Raw genomic sequence first — 17,757 nt, 5'->3', positions numbered from 1 at the left:
AATTACCCTGGAAGTGGTTCGTTTCAACTGGATCCGGCTCCGGTTTACCAGAAGCCCTTTTATATGATTTGGCAGGCCTCGATGAATTTTTGATGGATCTACTTAAGGACGCTTCGATAATTTCATTACAAGACTCCCCCCTTTTTTTTTTTGCCAACCAATACAAGACTCCCCTAATCGCCTTTTTTTTTTGCTTATGGTCTTTTTGAATTTTGTTTATGATCTTTTTGAATACAAATTCAAAACATATAAAAAATAAATAAACTGAGCGTTGGACATCTGAAACAAACGAAGAGAACAATAGGGCTTGGTTCGGTTCTGTTCTGCGACATCTGACTTAACCAGCAAGTGGATTGGCGTGGATCGTCACACGGTTCAGCCTTATCTCAGCAAGCGGCCTATCTCCCGGACCTGTTTGAGTCTGCAATAACTCACAAAATGAGTTTTTTGTTTCTTTTAAACAAAAAATTACAAAAATCCAGATCAATAAATATTGCTTCAGGCTTCAACTCAACAATCACTCAAAACAATTAATTGTTCTTTAACACTCGATTCAGGCTTCACTTACAACAGTCAACAGTAGAGAAGAAAACATAATAATCTGATCTATACTTGGAGATGAGGTGATCGATCTATGGGGGAAAAGAGGGTAAAAAAGGTTGGTTTACCTTTTCCATAATGTCAAGCACTTCGAAGCCATGAATGACTTTGCCAAAGATGGTGTATAATCCATTGAGATGAGGTTGTTTTGCATAGGTGATGAAGAACTGGCTTCCATTTGTATTTGGGCCACTGTTTGCCATTGAGAGCATCCCTCTTGCATTGTGCTGCATAAGAGCGAATAGAATTTCATTAAGAAAGATACAGGGTATGGTTAGAGATAGCTATGGCCATCCGCAGCAGAATCATATCCGTCTAGTTCCGTGAAAATCAATGGCTCCCAAGTGGATTTCACTAGCGGCTATTATGACTAGTTGACCAGAACAGATTGATACCTTTACCTATGCAGTCAAGAGGAGGATATACTCAGCTACTCTAATGGAATTCTTACCTCATACGTTTTCTAAGTCTTATGAGTTAATAGAATCCGATAGTTTATGCCGAGCTAACATGAATTATCAAGACACTGAGAAAGAGATATCAACAAGCCATGACACAGCATATATGATCACCCCTTTTGCAGAAGACGAATAAAACTGAAATCAGCTCAATATATACCTTAAGGGACTCGCGAATCTCATCATTGAATTTCTTTCCCCAGATGCTAGTTCCTCCTTTCCCGGATCCACTTGGGTCTCCTCCTTGAATCATGAACCCTTTGATATTTCTATGAAATATAGTACCATCATAGTAGCCACTAGCACATAGAGCCAAAAAGTTCTGCAACAACAACAAACAAAAAAAAAAAGAATATTAAAGCTACTAGGTTAAGCTCATCAATGTCAAGAGCCAATGGTTACGCATAGAAAAATATGTTGAACCTAATGGCGGACAACACAAACTCAGCTGGAGCATACACCAAGTTTTTAGGGAAAAATTTTATCTCCCCAGTCATAAAATTCAAACAACCCTAGTTTTGGATTTTAAAAAGAAAAAGACACAAAATCAAGAGATAGAGCAGAGAAAATCATCAATCCCAGAAGAGATAATTGCTAATTAAACAATCCAGGACTAGAAAGTCAGTCCGAAGTTTTTGTAATTTGACTCAGCGTTGGATCAAAGCGACTGATTTTGTAAAGAAGAAAATCTAAGAAAAGAAGTCGAATAGAAACCGAGAAAGCATAAAGAAGTAACCTCAGCACTCTTGGGAACCTCGTCACAGAAGATCTCGCACTTGATATCACCCAGATTCGTGTGCAATGTTACTGACTGCGCGCAAAAGACCAAGACGGAGAATAAAAAAGCAGGAAAGTAAACATACAAAAAATACCCAAAAACTAAATAGAATCAACGCCTTACCATTGATGCGACGATGCTTGGAAACGCCAAATTCGAAACTACCGGAGCTTTCTTGTTCCTCGCTTCGATGCCTTTTTGGCGCTTTTGGTTTTGCTCGTTCGTTCGAGATTTTTCTGCACTGGCTTGCTTTCGTCTCTTTAAATTGAAGTACAGTATTGGGCATTCTATGGGCCACGTTTCGTGGGTCCATTAAGAAAAATAATAAACGGCGTCGTTTTGTATTAATAAGCTTTCAAACAATACGTCAAGGATATCGACTGCTCCAATTCTCATAATCAGAATCCATGGCGACCGACGCGCCCTCTTCCGCCGCCGCCGCCACCGCCACCGTCACCGGCACTGCCGCCAGTGAGATTGTTAACGCAGAAATTAAACTGCCTCGATCGATATTTGACTTGACGGCGGAGTTTTTTGACTCGTGTCGGTTGTTGAATCCTTCGGTCCGGTTAGGACCTGTGGTTTCACCCGCTCTCGATCCGGATAACAGAGACGAGGCGGAGGAGAGGAGTTCCAACGACGGTGTAATTTTGGATAGATGGACGTGTAATACTTGTAAAATTGAGTTCGTGTCACTTCATGATCAACGCTCGCACTTCAAGTCGGATATTCATCGCCTTAACGTAAATTTCCCTAATCTTATCAGTTTCCTCCGCTTGTAATCATGCTGATGTTTGACAAACAATATGTCGTAGAGAGTTACTTAATTCATCAATTCTCTAAGTGAAAGGTAATTGTTTAATAATTACTCGATTTGATTTTCTGGGTGTGATGGTAGATCAAGCTGAGCCTTGCTGGAAAGGCTATTTTGAAAGAAGAAGATGTTGATGAGTTGACATCTGAGTCGGTCCAAGACTATGATGTGTCTAGTATATCAGGATCAGAGGACGAAGCTGAGGCGGCAAGACCCTTATTCCAGGTTGATGCTCAAAAGGGTATTGATAAAAAGAAGCTATTTATTCGTCTTCAAAGTGGTGAGATAGTTTCTATCTGGCGAAGCTTAATCATGGACGAGGCTGAAAGGTTTTCTTACGGAAATGACAGAGGATTTTCTGCTGATGATTGTGGGGGCTTGGGCGAGAATGAAGTGACTGAGAGGTTGAGAAATTTGGTTCGAGAAAATACGGTTGACAGTCAAATGCGTGTCGTGTTGCTTGCCAGTGGTGGGCACTTTGCCGGTAGTGTCTTTAATGGAAAGTCGGTTGTGGCTCATAAGACATTCCACAGGTATGTCTCTTCCCATTGTTTGATTCTTTTTTAGCTCAGAATCTTGTTTCTGTATCTACTTATGATAAGTGATGTGCACATTTAAACCCATCAACTCTGAGAAATTATTATTAGTAATAGTATCATCTCTTTGAAACATTTAGCGTCTCTGAATCTTGTGCAAATGGGTTTTCCCTAACGTCTTCTTCTCCTTTAATTCCCTTTCCCATGTATAGATACGTTGTAAGAGCCAAGGCTGGCAAAAAGCAGTCCACAAAAGATGGAAGCGGGAGAAGTATACACTCTGCCGGAGCCTCACTTCGCCGTTATAATGAACTTGCTTTGAAAAAGGTTCGTCTCTGAACATGTTGTCATTATCTGCTGCTACTCCCTTCGTCTTTCAGCCAGGGATTACAAAAGATCTTATGTTTTTTGATTGACGATATTTTTAAGCTCCTTTTGCTGCTGATTCTATAATAGGGACAAAAGTGCTATAGGGACGATCTGTTACTTGTCTCAACTCGCTCCTTTTACTATTTTCTCTTGACATTGGTATTCAGTTTATGATTGTCCTAAAACCCGATATCTCAGACTAGATGGTTCGTTTCCCTTAAGTGAGGAAACATGAAAAGAATAGAAAGCCTCATATAGAATATCTGCGGCCCTGCCCATTTTAAAGGCAATTCTGGACTCTGAAGTGTGGTATGTAGTTTTGAAAACATCATTTTGGTCTCCTAAACGGGTGGCAACGTTGGCCGTCTTCATGATGGTTTGTCACCCGGGGTCGGGATCATAGGAAGGAAAACGCTAAAACCTTTGGTCACATATATGCTTACCCTCTATTAGAAGTACAGATTGGGTTGATGTGCAACTCTAATCCTCCTTTTTCGACTTTGTTAGGATATTCAAGAGCTACTTGCTAGCTGGAAGCCTTATTTTGATGGCGCTTCTTGTGTTTTTGTCCATGCTCCCTCAAGCAGTAGGCAATTGCTTTTCAATGGAGGCAAACCATATTTTAGCAGCCAAAACTGCGCTGTACGAAACGTTCCATTTACTATCCGGCGGCCAACCTTCAAAGAATCACAGCGTATATATAATCAGTTAAATCAGGTTGTATATTTAACTGAGGAGATTTTTGTAAATCCACCAGAGGAAGCCAAAGCTACTACTGTGGTGCAGACCCATAGTGAGGGTTCTGGTGAAATCTTAAGACAGGAAGAGCCTGATGAAACTTCTTCTGCCAGCATAATTTTAGGTGAACCAAGTCTTATAGAAGCGGATGCCGGGGTTGGTGTTACTGGTTCGTCAACTCCATTACACGAAGCTGCTAAATCTGGTGATTGTGAGAGAGTTCTGGAGTTGTTGGAGGAGGGTATGGATCCTTGTGCTAGGGATGAAAGAGGCCGAACACCGTACATGGTTGCGAATGAGAAGGAAGCGAGAAACACATTCAGACGGTTTATGGCGTCCAACCTTGAAAAATGGAATTGGCATGATGCTAAAGTACCCAGCCCGCTGACCAAAGAGATGGAGGAATCTCAAGCTGCCAAGCAGGTACGTTGCATTGATTTGTTCTTTGGTAGACTTGGGAAGTTTGGTAAGGATTCCGCATCAGGCAAACATAGGTCTAGAGCAGAAGTCATTTCCTTGTGCATTGGTTTTGTGGTTGTGTTTTGCTAAGGTCTCATGTCCTCCAAAATACATTCATTGATATGGCGTAGTATAAAAGTTATGCATCCATTGTCGCATGATTTTGTATATGATGATGCGTCAAAGACATTCATATGGGATTCCGAATCCATCATCCGACTAAGTTGTGATTGTTCAGGCAGAGAAAGACGCCAAGAAGAAAGCAAGAGCAAAAGAAATGAAGAAACTACGCAAAGCCCGAGAAAAGAAGGCTCAAGTAAAATACTTTTAATCAGTGTCTTATTCAGGACAAACCGAGACAGTTTAACTTGTACCTAACACTCCTTGTGTTTGCAGGCGGAAGCTGCGCAGGCTGAGAAGGAGAAACCGATCTCTAAAGTGGTGAGTTTCACAAACTCAGTGTGTATAGTGTAGTATAGTATCTGATATCTAAGGAGAAGTTACTTCAACATTTCTCTTTGTCTGAAACTTGTAATAGGAGCAAGTGAGGAGAGCAATGGCGGCCGAGAGGGAAAAGAGAGCAGCGGCTGCAGAAAGACGGATGGCATCACTTAACACTGACCCACGTGTAGATTAGTGGGTTCACATGACCCACCGGTTAAATTTATATATACTCTCGCAACGAGGAGTATGAGAGAATTATGCCCTTGATCTTGAAGCCAAAGGCATGTATGTGCCGTATTATTAGCAAAAACAGACTACTTTGTTGTCATAATTTTTAGTGCTTTTTTTGTTATCATAAGTTTTTAGTGCTTTTTTGATATTTCATGTCACTGCTGAGTCTATTTATATTTGGATTACAATAATAAATAAATAAATAGTTCTTTTTATGTAACAATGAGATAGTCACTAACATTTGCTATCGTGTATATCCGGATTACAAAAAGAACTATATTTCTTCTTGTATAGAATGAGATAGTCGCAAACAGTACAACCTTTTATTATATTAATAATATTAAGATGTACTAATAATAATCAATGGTCAGAGGAGAGGGCTAAGTGAAGGGCATGCTCTGCTTCCTTCAGCAACAGTCTTGTGAGTTGTTTCTGCCCTCTACGGTAAACCACACTTGACCACTTGTTTCTGCTCATCATCCTTTTCCCACTCTCCAGCTCCCTAGATCTCATATTTCAACCTAAATTAGATATGTCCAGAGAGATTTGTGTACCTTTGATATTATATATGTTTAGATATTTTGCATGCCTACTTCTCTGATAATATCAACATCGTACCTTGGCTGTTCATCATGGTTCTCCAAGACGCATGCCTCCTCAAGGAGCCAAGCATCTCCTTCTTCACTGCCGGAATTCTCTTCCAGCTTCATCATCCTGTCAGGAAAAATATATATTAGTTAACTTTTGATATCATGTCACTGGTAACGAATTCAATTTGCTTACTTTGCATTAAGCAGATCCACAAGTAACTGCAAAGCCCCAGAATCCCCACATGCTTCCCATACCGCCATCCTGACCTCAGTTTCACGAGGTTGCTCGTCTGGTCTTGACTCTACAAGCTTTCACCAGGGAAAAAAAAATATATTCTTAATTACAGGCGATAACGCGTAAGTCAAGTGGAAGGCATACTGAGGATATTATCTGATCCCAACTCGCTACTTTCAGCAGAAAAAAAGGGCGAGTTATCATACCTCTTCAAGCATAGCTGAGACCTTGTAAATCTCATCTTCTTGCATGGCAATGGTCCTCAAGCCAGTCATAAAATCTTCTGGGAAAACTAATTTTTTCATATACGAGGGCATCTTTCGCTGTCCAGACCAACTGAAATTACAGGACCTGACGGTTTCCTTCTCCTCGCTTTCTCTGACTTTTGATGTGCTTTGTGGGAAAAACCCATGATCCAGAAGAGATTTTGGCAAGAGACACCGGAGTTGAGCTTTCTGCAGTGACATTTTTCAGAGTTCAACAGTTGCATATTAAATCAAAATCAGAGGGGATCAAAATTTTGGGTGTAAGATAGTGTGCCAAAACTTGTACTGCTAACCTGGGCTTCGAGAAGCTGTCCCTTGGAGTCAGAAAAAGGGATACTCGGAATCGCCTCGACAGGATAATGTACCTGAATAATACCCAGTATTATTCCTAACAACAAAACTAAGATGAAAATTGAGGAGCATTGAAACATCCTCAAGACTCTAATACAACACTGGTTACCATGAAAGGGGAACTATTACCATGAGATAATCATCTGGATTGTTCTCTATCACAAATCCATACAGGTAAAGAAGCTCCTACATGAAGCAAGAAGGCACACCACTCAAACGCAAAAACCTATATCCTTATACAAGATATTCAAGCAAACAAAAAGGCATCTTTGACTGGAAAAATTCAAAATGATTTCCATTGAAGCTGCCAGGAACTGCAAAATGTCTTACCTCATTACCTTTATTACCATAACTGATCGAAATCTCCTTGCCTGGGATACGATTTTGTGTAACTGTTCAAATTACAGAATTGTGCCACTTAGTTTTCCACATACAGATCAAAAAGAACAGAGGAAAAGGAATGTTCGATATGGTTTAATAGATATATGTAAGAAATGAGAGGTAACGCAAAAGAAATATTGGCCAACCGGAGAGAAGGTACATGGAGAAAGGAACTCCAGATACTGATCCGGTCCCATCAACTTCCCAAGTCGCCACAGGCTTCAAATCTATACGGGCATAAATAACCATAGTACAATATATCACATCACACCTGGATATACTCATTAACCCTATAAACATTATGGCACAGAGAGAAACTGAGAATAAAGTCAATTTTTTTAATTGAAGAACAAATTAGCATACCATGATTGCAAAAGTCAATGCCAGGAACAAGCCCCTCAACCCACACAGTATCGCCGGGTCCTACAGACGTCGGGCCAGAGACTGGAGCCTGAATATCTAGCCATTAAAAAAAAATGACGGAACTCGTGAAGTTTAAGCTATAGGCTAGGAAGGATTATATATATATATATATAAAACAATGCATTTGACATAGAACTCAGCAAACCGATATTCGTTTCAGTTGGATGACTTGTTGATGGGCATCCCCCAACATCTTCCTGGTTTTGTGGAAACACAAAAGAATGCGGAAGAGGTATGTTCAAGGCACGACTCCAGAATACAGAATTTGCCCTGGCGTAATGGAAAAGGTCTCAAGATCACTCAGCAGCCCTTTACAACACACAAAACTCGGGTTCTACGAACAAGCACTACTAGGCAACATACCAGAGGAAGTGTTCAAATGAGACCTCGCTGCACAAGATGTGAAAACAATATATGATTGGCTCACCATCAATGAAAACAAAGTTATCTAAAGTAGCGTAAATATGTTAGGTCCGTTAACCTTTCGGAATCGCCATCCAAAACAAGAAGCTTTTTCACCAGGACCTCCACCTTCTCATGGTAAAGCGACTGCAACTTCTTCTTCTGAGAAGACAGTACATCAAACGAGAATGAATTCACTATGGCCATCTTCCAAAATTCTTGGTTTAATAAATGAAAAAAAAAGAGAAGAACCTTTGGAACAAATGTCAAAGAATTACCTGTAACTCGGTAGCGTGATATAAGTTTGTCCCTTTCAGCTCAAGGAACTCATCATCGGAAAACCAAAGAGGATTGCCAAATCGAGTGGGGAGCATATCAAGATACCTACCACATCATGAACTTACGCTTAGTCTATAATAGATTAAGCTAAATCTCTTCTAAGGGATACAAACTTACGGCTTCCAAGAAGAATTTTTACGAAGACGCTCCAAGGTGAGGAACAAAATCATCAGAAACCGGTCATCTACTTGCCCTTGTTCGAACATTTTCTGACACTCTGGACCCAGGAGAGGGTCCTGAAGAACTCTCATAGGAGTAATCGCCAAATCAAGCGGAACAGCAAGCAAAACATCTGAAGTTTTTCCACGTACAGTATTATTATTATTATTATTTTTTTGTTTTCCCCGCAAAAACAATCTATCATAAGTTTTCGGCACACAGGAATTCTCGATTCGGTAGAAGCAAATAAGAAGCTATTATATTTTACCATCGCAAGTATCAGCGGAGCTGGAGGCGAAAATGCCAAATCCTTTTCGGGAATCGGAATAGTTGATGCTGCAGCCTCGTAATTCAGCTCCATTCACCTGGAAGTAAAATCAGAAATCCATCGAACAAAGATCGAAACCCATTATAAAGGTCGGACCCAACCTGAAGCCAATCTAGGAATCTTTCGAGTTTAGCTTTTTCTTCGGAATTCGCCATATCATAAGATCAATCCGCCGGCGAAGATCTAAACGCCGGAGACGGGTTTAAGCCGGGAGAGGTGAAACGGAGCTGAAGGTTTACGATCTTGCAGCTAATAACTAACCTAAAACGATGTCGTTGAGACGCAACCAATGAATGTTAATGATCTCTAGTCTTCTACTATAAGTTGATCGGTTAACTTATTGAACCGAATTAGAACGTCAGACCGAATGGGGAAACCAAACTTGAAAAGTGAGATTACATAGTTTAGAATCTAAACCGAATAAACTGAACTAAACCAAAATTTGGATGAATAAAAACGAAGACCACAAATCTCGGTTCAAGCCGAAAACCAAACATTCATGAAGAACCGGCGGTAAGTCTCTCTCGTTAAACTCTTCCATACGCCAAGAAGTTTTGCAAAAGCTTTGAGATTGACAGCGAGAGCAAGAGAGAGTGGGGGAGAAGACAAGGACGAAGAAGCAGCAACAATGGCGGCTGATTTGCCGGAGGCAACAGTACAGAACATTCTGGACCAAGAGTCTCTTAAATGGGTCTTCGTCGGAGGGAAAGGAGGTGTCGGGAAGACGACATGCAGTTCTATTCTCGCAATTTGTCTCGCCAGGGTTCGATCCTCCGTTCTCATCATCTCCACCGACCCGGCTCACAACCTTAGTGATGCGTTTCAGCAACGCTTCACTAAATCCCCCACTTTGGTTCAAGGGTTCTCCAATCTCTTTGCCATGGTATATTGCTTTCTCCCCCGATCTCGTTTCCTAGATCATCGTCGGTGGGGCTCTATGGGGGGAATTTAGTACTTTCTTACCGGGATTTTATCTTATCATTGTATTAGGGTTCTCTGACTCAAATTTCATTCTCAATTTACGCCTTCTTAGCTGAATTCGTTTGGATCGTTCTTGATGTGGAAATCAGTAATCTAGATTTAGTGCTTGCATAATACTCAGGGATGAATTTGACGTTTCTGGTATCGCTTCTTTTGGTCTGAAGAAGTTTCTAAGGGAAATTATGAATTTTGGCCGTGATGGCTAAAATTCTTTGTTGGTTTGTCAAATTCAATGTCAATATTCGAACAGTTTTTCTAAAATTGTTGTTCTGTCATTTTTCATTTTTTTTACATAGAAGACAAGAAATCTGTTGTGGATCTTATAGAGTGGCTTGATGATGAGTTTATTGCTAATCTTCTAAGCTTGAAGCTCTTAGGCGTGTTTATATCAGCAAATGCTTCTTGGTATACGATTCGCATTCCTTCACCTCTTGATAGTGAATCTTGTTTGCTTCTCTCAGGAGGTGGATCCTACTGTTGAAACCGATGACATGGCTGGTCCAGAAGGGATGGATAGTTTATTCTCTGATTTGGCAAATGCGATTCCTGGAATCGATGAGGCAATGAGTTTTGCTGAGATGTTGAAGTAAGTTTTACACTCCATACTGTATACTTTCTCTAACAATTTTCTGGCATCAACTTTGTGATATCGAACTCATGGTTTGACATGCTCATGTTGCCTTAGGTTGGTGCAAACAATGGATTATGCAACTATTGTGTTTGACACTGCCCCAACTGGGCACACTCTCCGCCTGTTACAGTTTCCGGCCACACTAGAAAAGGGACTTTCGAAATTGATGTCACTGAAGAGTAGATTTGGTGGCTTGATGAATCAGGCATGTCTTTAAGCTTGTGGAACTCAATATGCTTGGCAATTGATAATTGCTCTTTTGGGGGGATCTTCTTTGGCTGATTTCTCAAGGAACTGGTTGGTTATATTGCAGATGAGCCGTATGTTTGGCATAGAGGATGAGTTTGGGGAGGATGCTCTGCTGGGAAGACTCGAGGGCTTGAAAGATGTGATTGAACAAGTAAACCGGCAATTTAAAGACCCGGTAACATTTTCTCAATTGGTTCTTTGCTTCTTTCTTTGTCAGTACTCATGACAGTTTCCCAATTATGTTACTGTACAATTTCTATGCCTGTAACATTTTTTCGCATGTGTGTCACTGATCTGTAGGATTGTATTTGACAGCTATTTGATAAACGCAGGATATGACAACGTTCGTTTGTGTCTGCATCCCTGAGTTCCTGTCTCTCTATGAAACAGAGAGATTAGTTCAGGAACTCGCAAAGTTTGAGATCGACACGCATAACATTATCATCAACCAAGTACTATACGACGACGAAGGTGGCTACTTTTTGCAGATAATTTTCCACTCGTGCCTACCTTGTCGCTTCAAACTTGGTTTATGTACAAATTTAACGACTATTCTCACTTGCCTCTTCTATAGATGTGGAATCTAAGTTGCTTAGAGCAAGGATGCGGATGCAGCAGAAGTATCTTGATCAGTTTTATATGCTATATGATGACTTCAATATCACAAAACTTCCTCTGCTTCCAGAAGAGGTAAGAAGAAATGACATCCATCAGAGACGAGAGGGAACATATTGTAATTGAATCGATCCGAAAACCAAAACGAAACCAAAGACTCATACTCTGGAGATATAAATTACATCCTACGAATTAAACTTGTTGTGGATGTTTGAATCACAGGTCACAGGGGTTGAAGCCTTAAAGGCGTTCTCGCATAAGTTCTTGACACCGTACCATCCCATCACAAGCAGAGGCAATGTAGAAGAGCTGGAGCGGAAAGTACACACATTGCGTTTGCAGCTGAAAACAGCTGAAGAAGAACTCGAACGGATCAAGAGTGGATAAGGCTTTGTTCATCCCTTTAATCTTAAGTTTCTTTCCCCGACCAGATAGATTCTCCGAACTCACTTGCTGCGTCTTCTGGATCTGGGTTTTTATTGAGTTTCTTCCTGTTTCTGCTTTGGGCAATTTATATTTATATTTATAGGTGGAAAATTACAAGTTTTTTTTTGGTGTGTACTCAAACGTCTTTTTCTCTATAGCTCATCATCTGGCAGAAACTCTTTATAGGACAGGGGATCATCAAACAGAATAATCTTTTGCGTTCTCTTCTTTTATTCTGTTATATATGCAGTGTGTTTTTTTTTTTTAAACTATACTATACATATAGATTTGATGTCGCAATATACAAAAAAAAAAAAAAAACTAAACTGTGAAAATCAATTCATACGTTTATTCAAAAGATTGATCGACTCATCATGGAGGAAGAAACTTAAATAGATTAGAATATAAAATAATTGCCAAACGATCAACAAGATTAATCAGTTTATAAGAAGAACACCACAAATCATGAATTATAGATTCTTATATACCCTGTTAACCTATAAAACTAAAAAAATAAAGGAAAAAATAAAGAAAAAAAAATTATCTACCCTAGACATATAATGTGTAAAGTTAAATCATTTTATAAACCCTTCATCCATCCAATTTTCTTCAACAAAAAATGTTATATATATAAAACAAAAACACCCCTGCTTGATTATTTATTTGTATATATATCAAATGGTTAGATTCTCTTGTATGGCTATGAACGATCCGACAATGTTACCTCCGACGTCAGGGAACGCCTCACTCCCGGGAAGTGGTCGGACTTTACCTTTCCGATCGACTTCCACTGGATACTTTAACAGATGTCCCCTCATGTCTGAGACTTCTTCAGCTGCAAACTGTTTCCAGTTTCTCTCGCCCATTGTTCTCACTTTCCTTACACATTCTATACTCTCCGGTTGCGTGAAACAGTCATCTAATGTCGCCATATGCTCTGCCCAAAGCGACATTCTGTATCCATAGATCTGCATAGCAACAAGATAATGATCCAAAAACTCTAGAACCGGAATGTGAACTCGTAATTCCTATGTGTGTTATCGGGATGTACCTGACCCCTAGGACCAGAGTGTTTCCTTGCCCATGTATGTTGAGGCTGGTAAGCTCCCATCGCAATCTCTGTATCTCTTGTGCCTTCCATTGATCGTTGGTTTATGTTTGCCGATCCAATTACTACGTATTCATCATCTACTACCATCCCTTTCGAGTGAACATAGATCATAAATCTTCTGCTTTTCCGACTCAATGCCTGCAACACCATCAGGGAATCATCGTTTTTTTCAACAACATGAGCAAGTTAAGCAGAAGGCTGTCTCGGAATTTTAGTTACCTGGGGAGTGTTTGCGTTACTTGGACTTCCAGTTCCCGAGTTATCGATTCCATCCACCATTTCTCTGTTGCCAAGACAGAAGAAATTGAGATAATCTTGTGGGGAGAATGCTCCCTCAAGCCCGGTCTCCACTAACGCCTTGTAGATAGTCTCATACATCATCTGCATTGTCTTGTGCTGCACCGATGATAACACTGGCATTCAGTTTCAATAACCTCTAACTATGGATCCCCCCTCATGTGTTAAAGATATATAACATAAGAAAATTTCTGATTTGAGATATGTAAGGCATATTTTGGCTTAGACACCCACGCAATAAGCATTACTCAGAGATACCTGCCAATATAGAATCCTCTGGGTAGCAGCACCGGTTGGAACACCTTCTGGCCACATTGGAATGACAATATATGCAGCAAAGCGTTCATTTGCCTTAATCTTTTCAGCTATCTTCAACGCGATTTCCATAGGAATCAAATTATTAGCACCTACACAACAACATTGTATAGCAATGTTGAGAGCCAACGCAACTTCAGGAAGCAAAAAAAACACTCTAATATCATCAAGAAAAATCAGAGACTTGCACAAATAATAAAGTGACCTAAAGCTTAGGTTTCTTATATTCTTGAAATAAAGAAGCAGAGACATAGAACCAAACCTATGTCCTTGTGCGCATTCCAGTTGTAGGAAGATCCAATGAAATACTGATTCTCAATATATATGAAGTGTTGGGCTGCACGGATGGCCTTGACATACGCAGTGTGTATGCTCATATCAATGAGCACGTTCTTCCCACACACCAAGTTCTATATCCAAAAACAAAAACTTTCCACGGATTAATTTTTTGAAATATTTAGACATCCAAATATATTGATAGCTAAAGATTGCATTGATTTTTCAAGTCACCTTGCATGTAGCATCTTTTGGATCCTTTGGGAAACCTTTCACAGAGTTTGAATCGATTGAACGAAAAATCTGAATCAAACCAGAAAAACATCAGCTTAGCCTGCGCAATATGAACCACGACTATATTCCCACCATACAGAAATAAATTTCCTGGACAATTTATTTTGCCCAAATTTCAAAATTTGCATGATATATATTATAACATGACATATTTCATCGACTCTGCAGGATAGTCTCATTTCATATTAATGGCTAGAGATAAAGAGAAGAAACATGTATAGGGAAATTAATGTTAGACGATATGTTGCTAAATGAGTCTAGTCGCTAATTAGCATAAGTTTAATCAAGATAGCAGGCACATACAAGGAAAAACTGAATACTGGTTGGTTTCAACTTAATGCTAAAGTTCATCAACTCTTTATCAGCAACTCCCATGCAATGCTAAAGTCTGACACAAGATCTAAATCCTAGTTTCAAAAATACTCAGCTTCTCAGGTCTTCTTCTAGACAGTAACCCGTTAAGATATTCTTACCTGAACATGCCAAGCCTCAGGATCGTTCTCACTTACAGTAGGAGTATCAGAAACTCCTAATATATCTGGAATCCTATCGATCCTTAGCAACGCATCGTCATAGGAAGTCTTAAACTTCTTGATCCCGCTAGGCTTCGCAGCCTTCAACCATCTCTCCTCGAAGTTGGTCAGCACATCATACGCAGCAGGGCCATCGATCTTACTGTGTAAGTCATGCCACGGCTCTCTTGGACATCCGGAAAGGTTTCCCTGATGAAATTATAGCATTTTAAACTCCACCCAAAAAGAACGGATTTCGCTCCTAGCCACCGTTCAAGGTAATCACTTACTCAGTAATTGCCAAGAAAGCTACACAAGAAGATATAAAGAGACTGTACCGTAAAAGTGGGGTTGTGAAAATCATCTTTATGAACTGTCTGTAGTGTCCTGAACAAGGGATGTTGAGGAGTGTCATATCGGCCATCACACAGATCAAGCCCACCGACAAAAGCTACAATTTTCCTTCTGTTAGCACCAGCATCGGCATCCACTATTACGTTTTTTTGGTGATGTGTATAGATTGTCCCAACTTCCTGATGGACGGAATATTGATTAGAAGCTGGAAACCACACAAAAGAAAAAAAAGGGAAAAGAAAGTGATACTCTACCCTCTGCTTGACCCAACTATGTCGCTTTCCAGCATTACGGGGGCAGAGCAGGACTTGAACAGAGGAGTGCTTGAAAAAACGGCGTGTCTCCTCATCATGGGTTGCCATAACGCCATCCTGTACCAAGTTGAGAAGAAGATAAAACTAATGAAGTAGTAGTTACTACATGAAATAAGCTTTTCCGATGTATAAATACTTAATTTATAAACTCATCTGACTTAATGATTTACAAGGGAATTTGATAGTGTAAAAAGAAGGAAGAAATGTCATGAACCAGGGATATCTAATAAAAAAAACTCTACATATGTTCAAAAATCTACACACTAAATACGAAATCTTACAATCAGAAAAATAAAGAAAAAGAAATGGTAGCCAAGGGCGTGTTGTAACGTACTGTTTTATAACCCAAGATGCTACGCGAAGTTGGGTCATCCCAAACCAAAAGCAGGACTCTCACGCCTTCTTGGGACTTTGATCTTAGGAGCTCACCAAGAGTACATTCTGATGCGGGGCCAAATTTATCCCGAACCAGCCTAACTTTGTGCCACACAGACCAACCCGTGATATAAATTAAACGCCTGGCCTGGCGTATGGCATCAAACATATCATGCCAACACTTGCCATGTTCGTAAGACATCCCATTGTCCAGTCTTATACCCGGGAGCATCTCTTCAGGGACATGTGCGTCTTGGTACAATGTCACAGTCCCGCCTTTTCTAAGCGGAAAATATGTTCCAGGTACCCCCATGTAATCAGGACCTGCCCCAACTCCATGATGATAAACACTAAGTTGTTCCATAGGAGTATACTGGATGGACAATGATAAATTAGCCCCTGGTTTACAAGGCTTCCCACTGCTGCTTAGAATCGGATAAGTTCCTTGGACTTTGGCACCAGAGTATATCTGTTCGACCGGGATGGTAACCAATCCAATGAGCTGAGAACCCACGACATCACTGTCTTTAACGACAAAATGAACTTCTGCAGCATGGTGAGCGACAGGAACATAAAAATGTTGCATCCAAACAGGATTCTCGCTGTTGCTCATGACGTAAGTTCTTCCAATGACAGCACCAGCGACAGAGACGGAAACGTAAGGATCACTGGTGATTTTCCTGCTAAGCTGGCCGTCGATTTTGCCAGGCAATCTGCCAAACATATCACCCAGAGTCTTGTGGAACATATCCATGTTAGGGAGATTTCTGGCATGATAGATCCAGATGTCCAAATTGCCATGCAGCAACAGGACCTTCAAGGAGGATTTACCAAAGAGCGTCATCTGCAAGTGGGGACTATGCGGGGAATCAGTAGGAGTATAGGCAGAAGCAGAGGAATCGACTCGGTCCAAGGTCGGGAGGTGAGAGTTGCTTGGAAAAGAGCTGTTAGGGTAACCATACAAATCACCAGGAGGACGGCTTGGCCAGGAGTTGGAAGGAACGGAGGGGTTATCGGAAATGTGGAGACCGCCTAGAAGTTGGTCGACGGGAGGATAAGAAGTGAGGCAGTCTTGCCTACGAAAGGCTTGAGGAGTTTGTGGAGGAGGATCATATTCATGGGGTTTAGTTTCAGGAGGCGGGTATTGCTCTTGATGATATGTATAGGGAGCATTGTAGTTACCTTGCGGAGGAGGATGAGCAGGATGATAAGGGTAAGGAGAAGGTTGGTAGTCGAAAGAATGGCGGTGATATTCAGAGGAGGACGATGATTGGGGCTTGTGGTGGGAGTAGTCCAATGGGCCCGAATGATGAAGCGGGGGAGTTGCATACGGAGGTGGTGGGTAAGGATAATAAGGTGCTGGTGGTGCTGCTGCTTGGTACGCCTCCGAACTCGTACCGGGAGGTCTATACGGAGGAGGACCACCTCCTCCTGTGTACTGACCGTATGGGTATGGGTACTGATGACCGTAAGGGTATGGATAACGTGATCCACCACCATAATTCTCCATTTATTTTCCTGACCAACAAAAAGTAAAGATCAATCACTCATCAACAACCAGCAGGCAAAAGGATCATTCCCAAGGTGGTTCCGTTTATTTGGGGACAGCTAGCGATCAAATTGCATATAGGAAACGAGAATCTGAGTATGATTTGTCATTCTTCGATTGATTATGACGAACAGATTCCGACAATGAAGCTGACGAAACTCACCTGGAGAAATGGTGGGATCTAATCGGCGAGGAAACGCTTTTCTTTTTTTCTTTTTTTTCCTTCTCTGCGTCGAACTCCTCACGACGTTGATGCAGAAGAAACTGGCTATTCCAGGTTCCCGATTCCAATGTCTTGTCCTTTTCCGACGAAGAGACCTAATATAGCCGGTTGCATATTTCCCCTTAATGCCACGTGTATTCTTCTTTTTGGTTCTATCACCACAAAAAGAAAATATTTTTTCTTCTATGTGTGTTTCTTGAGACCCCAGTGTCGTCTATATATAGTTAGATTTTTTTTTTCCCATCTGATCACATCCTGAAATTATACCATTCGACAAAATTCTTCCGACAAAATATATTCTACGTTTCCAAATTGAAGTGCCAATTTATGTATG

General features: G+C 40.7%; 5 protein-coding genes across 9 annotated transcripts; 2 read left to right on the top strand and 3 right to left on the bottom strand.

Moving 5' to 3' along the window:
* Positions 1–193: 193 nt before the first annotated feature.
* Positions 194–2,068, bottom strand: LOC18994722 (peptidyl-prolyl cis-trans isomerase CYP18-1). Its single transcript, XM_006418409.2, has 5 exons — positions 1,960–2,068; positions 1,795–1,869; positions 1,219–1,380; positions 669–827; positions 194–421 (listed from the first exon to the last, which is right to left on the bottom strand). The coding sequence occupies exons 1-5, from the start codon at positions 1,960–1,962 to the stop codon at positions 338–340; spliced, it is 483 nt and encodes a 160-aa protein (XP_006418472.1). The 5' UTR covers positions 1,963–2,068; the 3' UTR covers positions 194–337.
* Positions 2,069–2,239: 171 nt separating this feature from the next.
* On the top strand, positions 2,240–5,554 carry LOC18994721 (ankyrin repeat and zinc finger domain-containing protein 1). Its single transcript, XM_006418408.2, has 7 exons — positions 2,240–2,579; positions 2,735–3,183; positions 3,399–3,513; positions 4,063–4,716; positions 4,991–5,068; positions 5,149–5,193; positions 5,291–5,554. Exons 1-7 carry the CDS (start codon positions 2,244–2,246, stop codon positions 5,387–5,389), a joined length of 1,776 nt encoding a protein of 591 aa, XP_006418471.2. The 5' UTR covers positions 2,240–2,243; the 3' UTR covers positions 5,390–5,554.
* Positions 5,555–5,622: 68 nt separating this feature from the next.
* LOC18994720 (ribosomal lysine N-methyltransferase set10) lies at positions 5,623–9,163 on the bottom strand. 3 transcript variants are annotated; one of them, XM_006418407.2, is made up of 16 exons: positions 9,003–9,163; positions 8,842–8,938; positions 8,532–8,706; positions 8,354–8,459; positions 8,155–8,237; positions 8,037–8,063; positions 7,819–7,943; positions 7,614–7,709; positions 7,397–7,477; positions 7,200–7,261; positions 6,999–7,055; positions 6,812–6,883; positions 6,459–6,707; positions 6,211–6,326; positions 6,046–6,141; positions 5,623–5,929 (listed from the first exon to the last, which is right to left on the bottom strand). In XM_006418407.2, exons 1-16 carry the CDS (start codon positions 9,054–9,056, stop codon positions 5,788–5,790), a joined length of 1,638 nt encoding a protein of 545 aa, XP_006418470.1. In that variant the 5' UTR covers positions 9,057–9,163; the 3' UTR covers positions 5,623–5,787. The 3 variants fall into 3 exon arrangements, with proteins under 3 accessions (XP_006418470.1, XP_024008228.1, XP_024008227.1); XM_024152460.1 differs by having other exon boundaries at positions 8,842–8,909; positions 9,003–9,103; XM_024152459.1 differs by having other exon boundaries at positions 5,853–5,948.
* A 290-nt stretch (positions 9,164–9,453) lies between these two features.
* LOC18994719 (ATPase ARSA2) lies at positions 9,454–12,051 on the top strand. 2 transcript variants are annotated; one of them, XM_006418406.2, is made up of 7 exons: positions 9,454–9,784; positions 10,344–10,468; positions 10,568–10,718; positions 10,827–10,937; positions 11,095–11,233; positions 11,337–11,452; positions 11,600–12,051. In XM_006418406.2, exons 1-7 carry the CDS (start codon positions 9,530–9,532, stop codon positions 11,762–11,764), a joined length of 1,062 nt encoding a protein of 353 aa, XP_006418469.1. In that variant the 5' UTR covers positions 9,454–9,529; the 3' UTR covers positions 11,765–12,051. The 2 variants fall into 2 exon arrangements, with proteins under 2 accessions (XP_006418469.1, XP_024009135.1); XM_024153367.1 differs by lacking the exon at positions 10,344–10,468 and having other exon boundaries at positions 9,717–9,784.
* Positions 12,052–12,414: 363 nt separating this feature from the next.
* Positions 12,415–17,502, bottom strand: LOC18994718 (phospholipase D beta 1). Of its 2 annotated transcripts, XM_006418405.2 has the most exons (11): positions 17,364–17,502; positions 15,611–17,169; positions 15,217–15,333; positions 14,947–15,141; positions 14,570–14,818; positions 14,037–14,105; positions 13,789–13,936; positions 13,470–13,618; positions 13,134–13,310; positions 12,855–13,052; positions 12,415–12,771 (listed from the first exon to the last, which is right to left on the bottom strand). In XM_006418405.2, the coding sequence occupies exons 2-11, from the start codon at positions 17,159–17,161 to the stop codon at positions 12,478–12,480; spliced, it is 3,147 nt and encodes a 1,048-aa protein (XP_006418468.1). In that variant the 5' UTR covers positions 17,162–17,169; positions 17,364–17,502; the 3' UTR covers positions 12,415–12,477. The 2 variants fall into 2 exon arrangements, with proteins under 2 accessions (XP_006418468.1, XP_024008150.1); XM_024152382.1 differs by having other exon boundaries at positions 14,947–15,333.
* Positions 17,503–17,757: the final 255 nt, after the last annotated feature.

Source organism: Eutrema salsugineum, unplaced genomic scaffold, assembly GCF_000478725.1.
Source record: "Eutrema salsugineum unplaced genomic scaffold, Eutsalg1_0 scaffold_5, whole genome shotgun sequence".
In the NCBI taxonomy this organism is placed as follows: Eukaryota; Viridiplantae; Streptophyta; class Magnoliopsida; order Brassicales; family Brassicaceae; genus Eutrema; species Eutrema salsugineum.
Note: the sequence above shows the minus strand (reverse complement) of the source record. Positions and strands in the feature narration are given on the sequence as shown.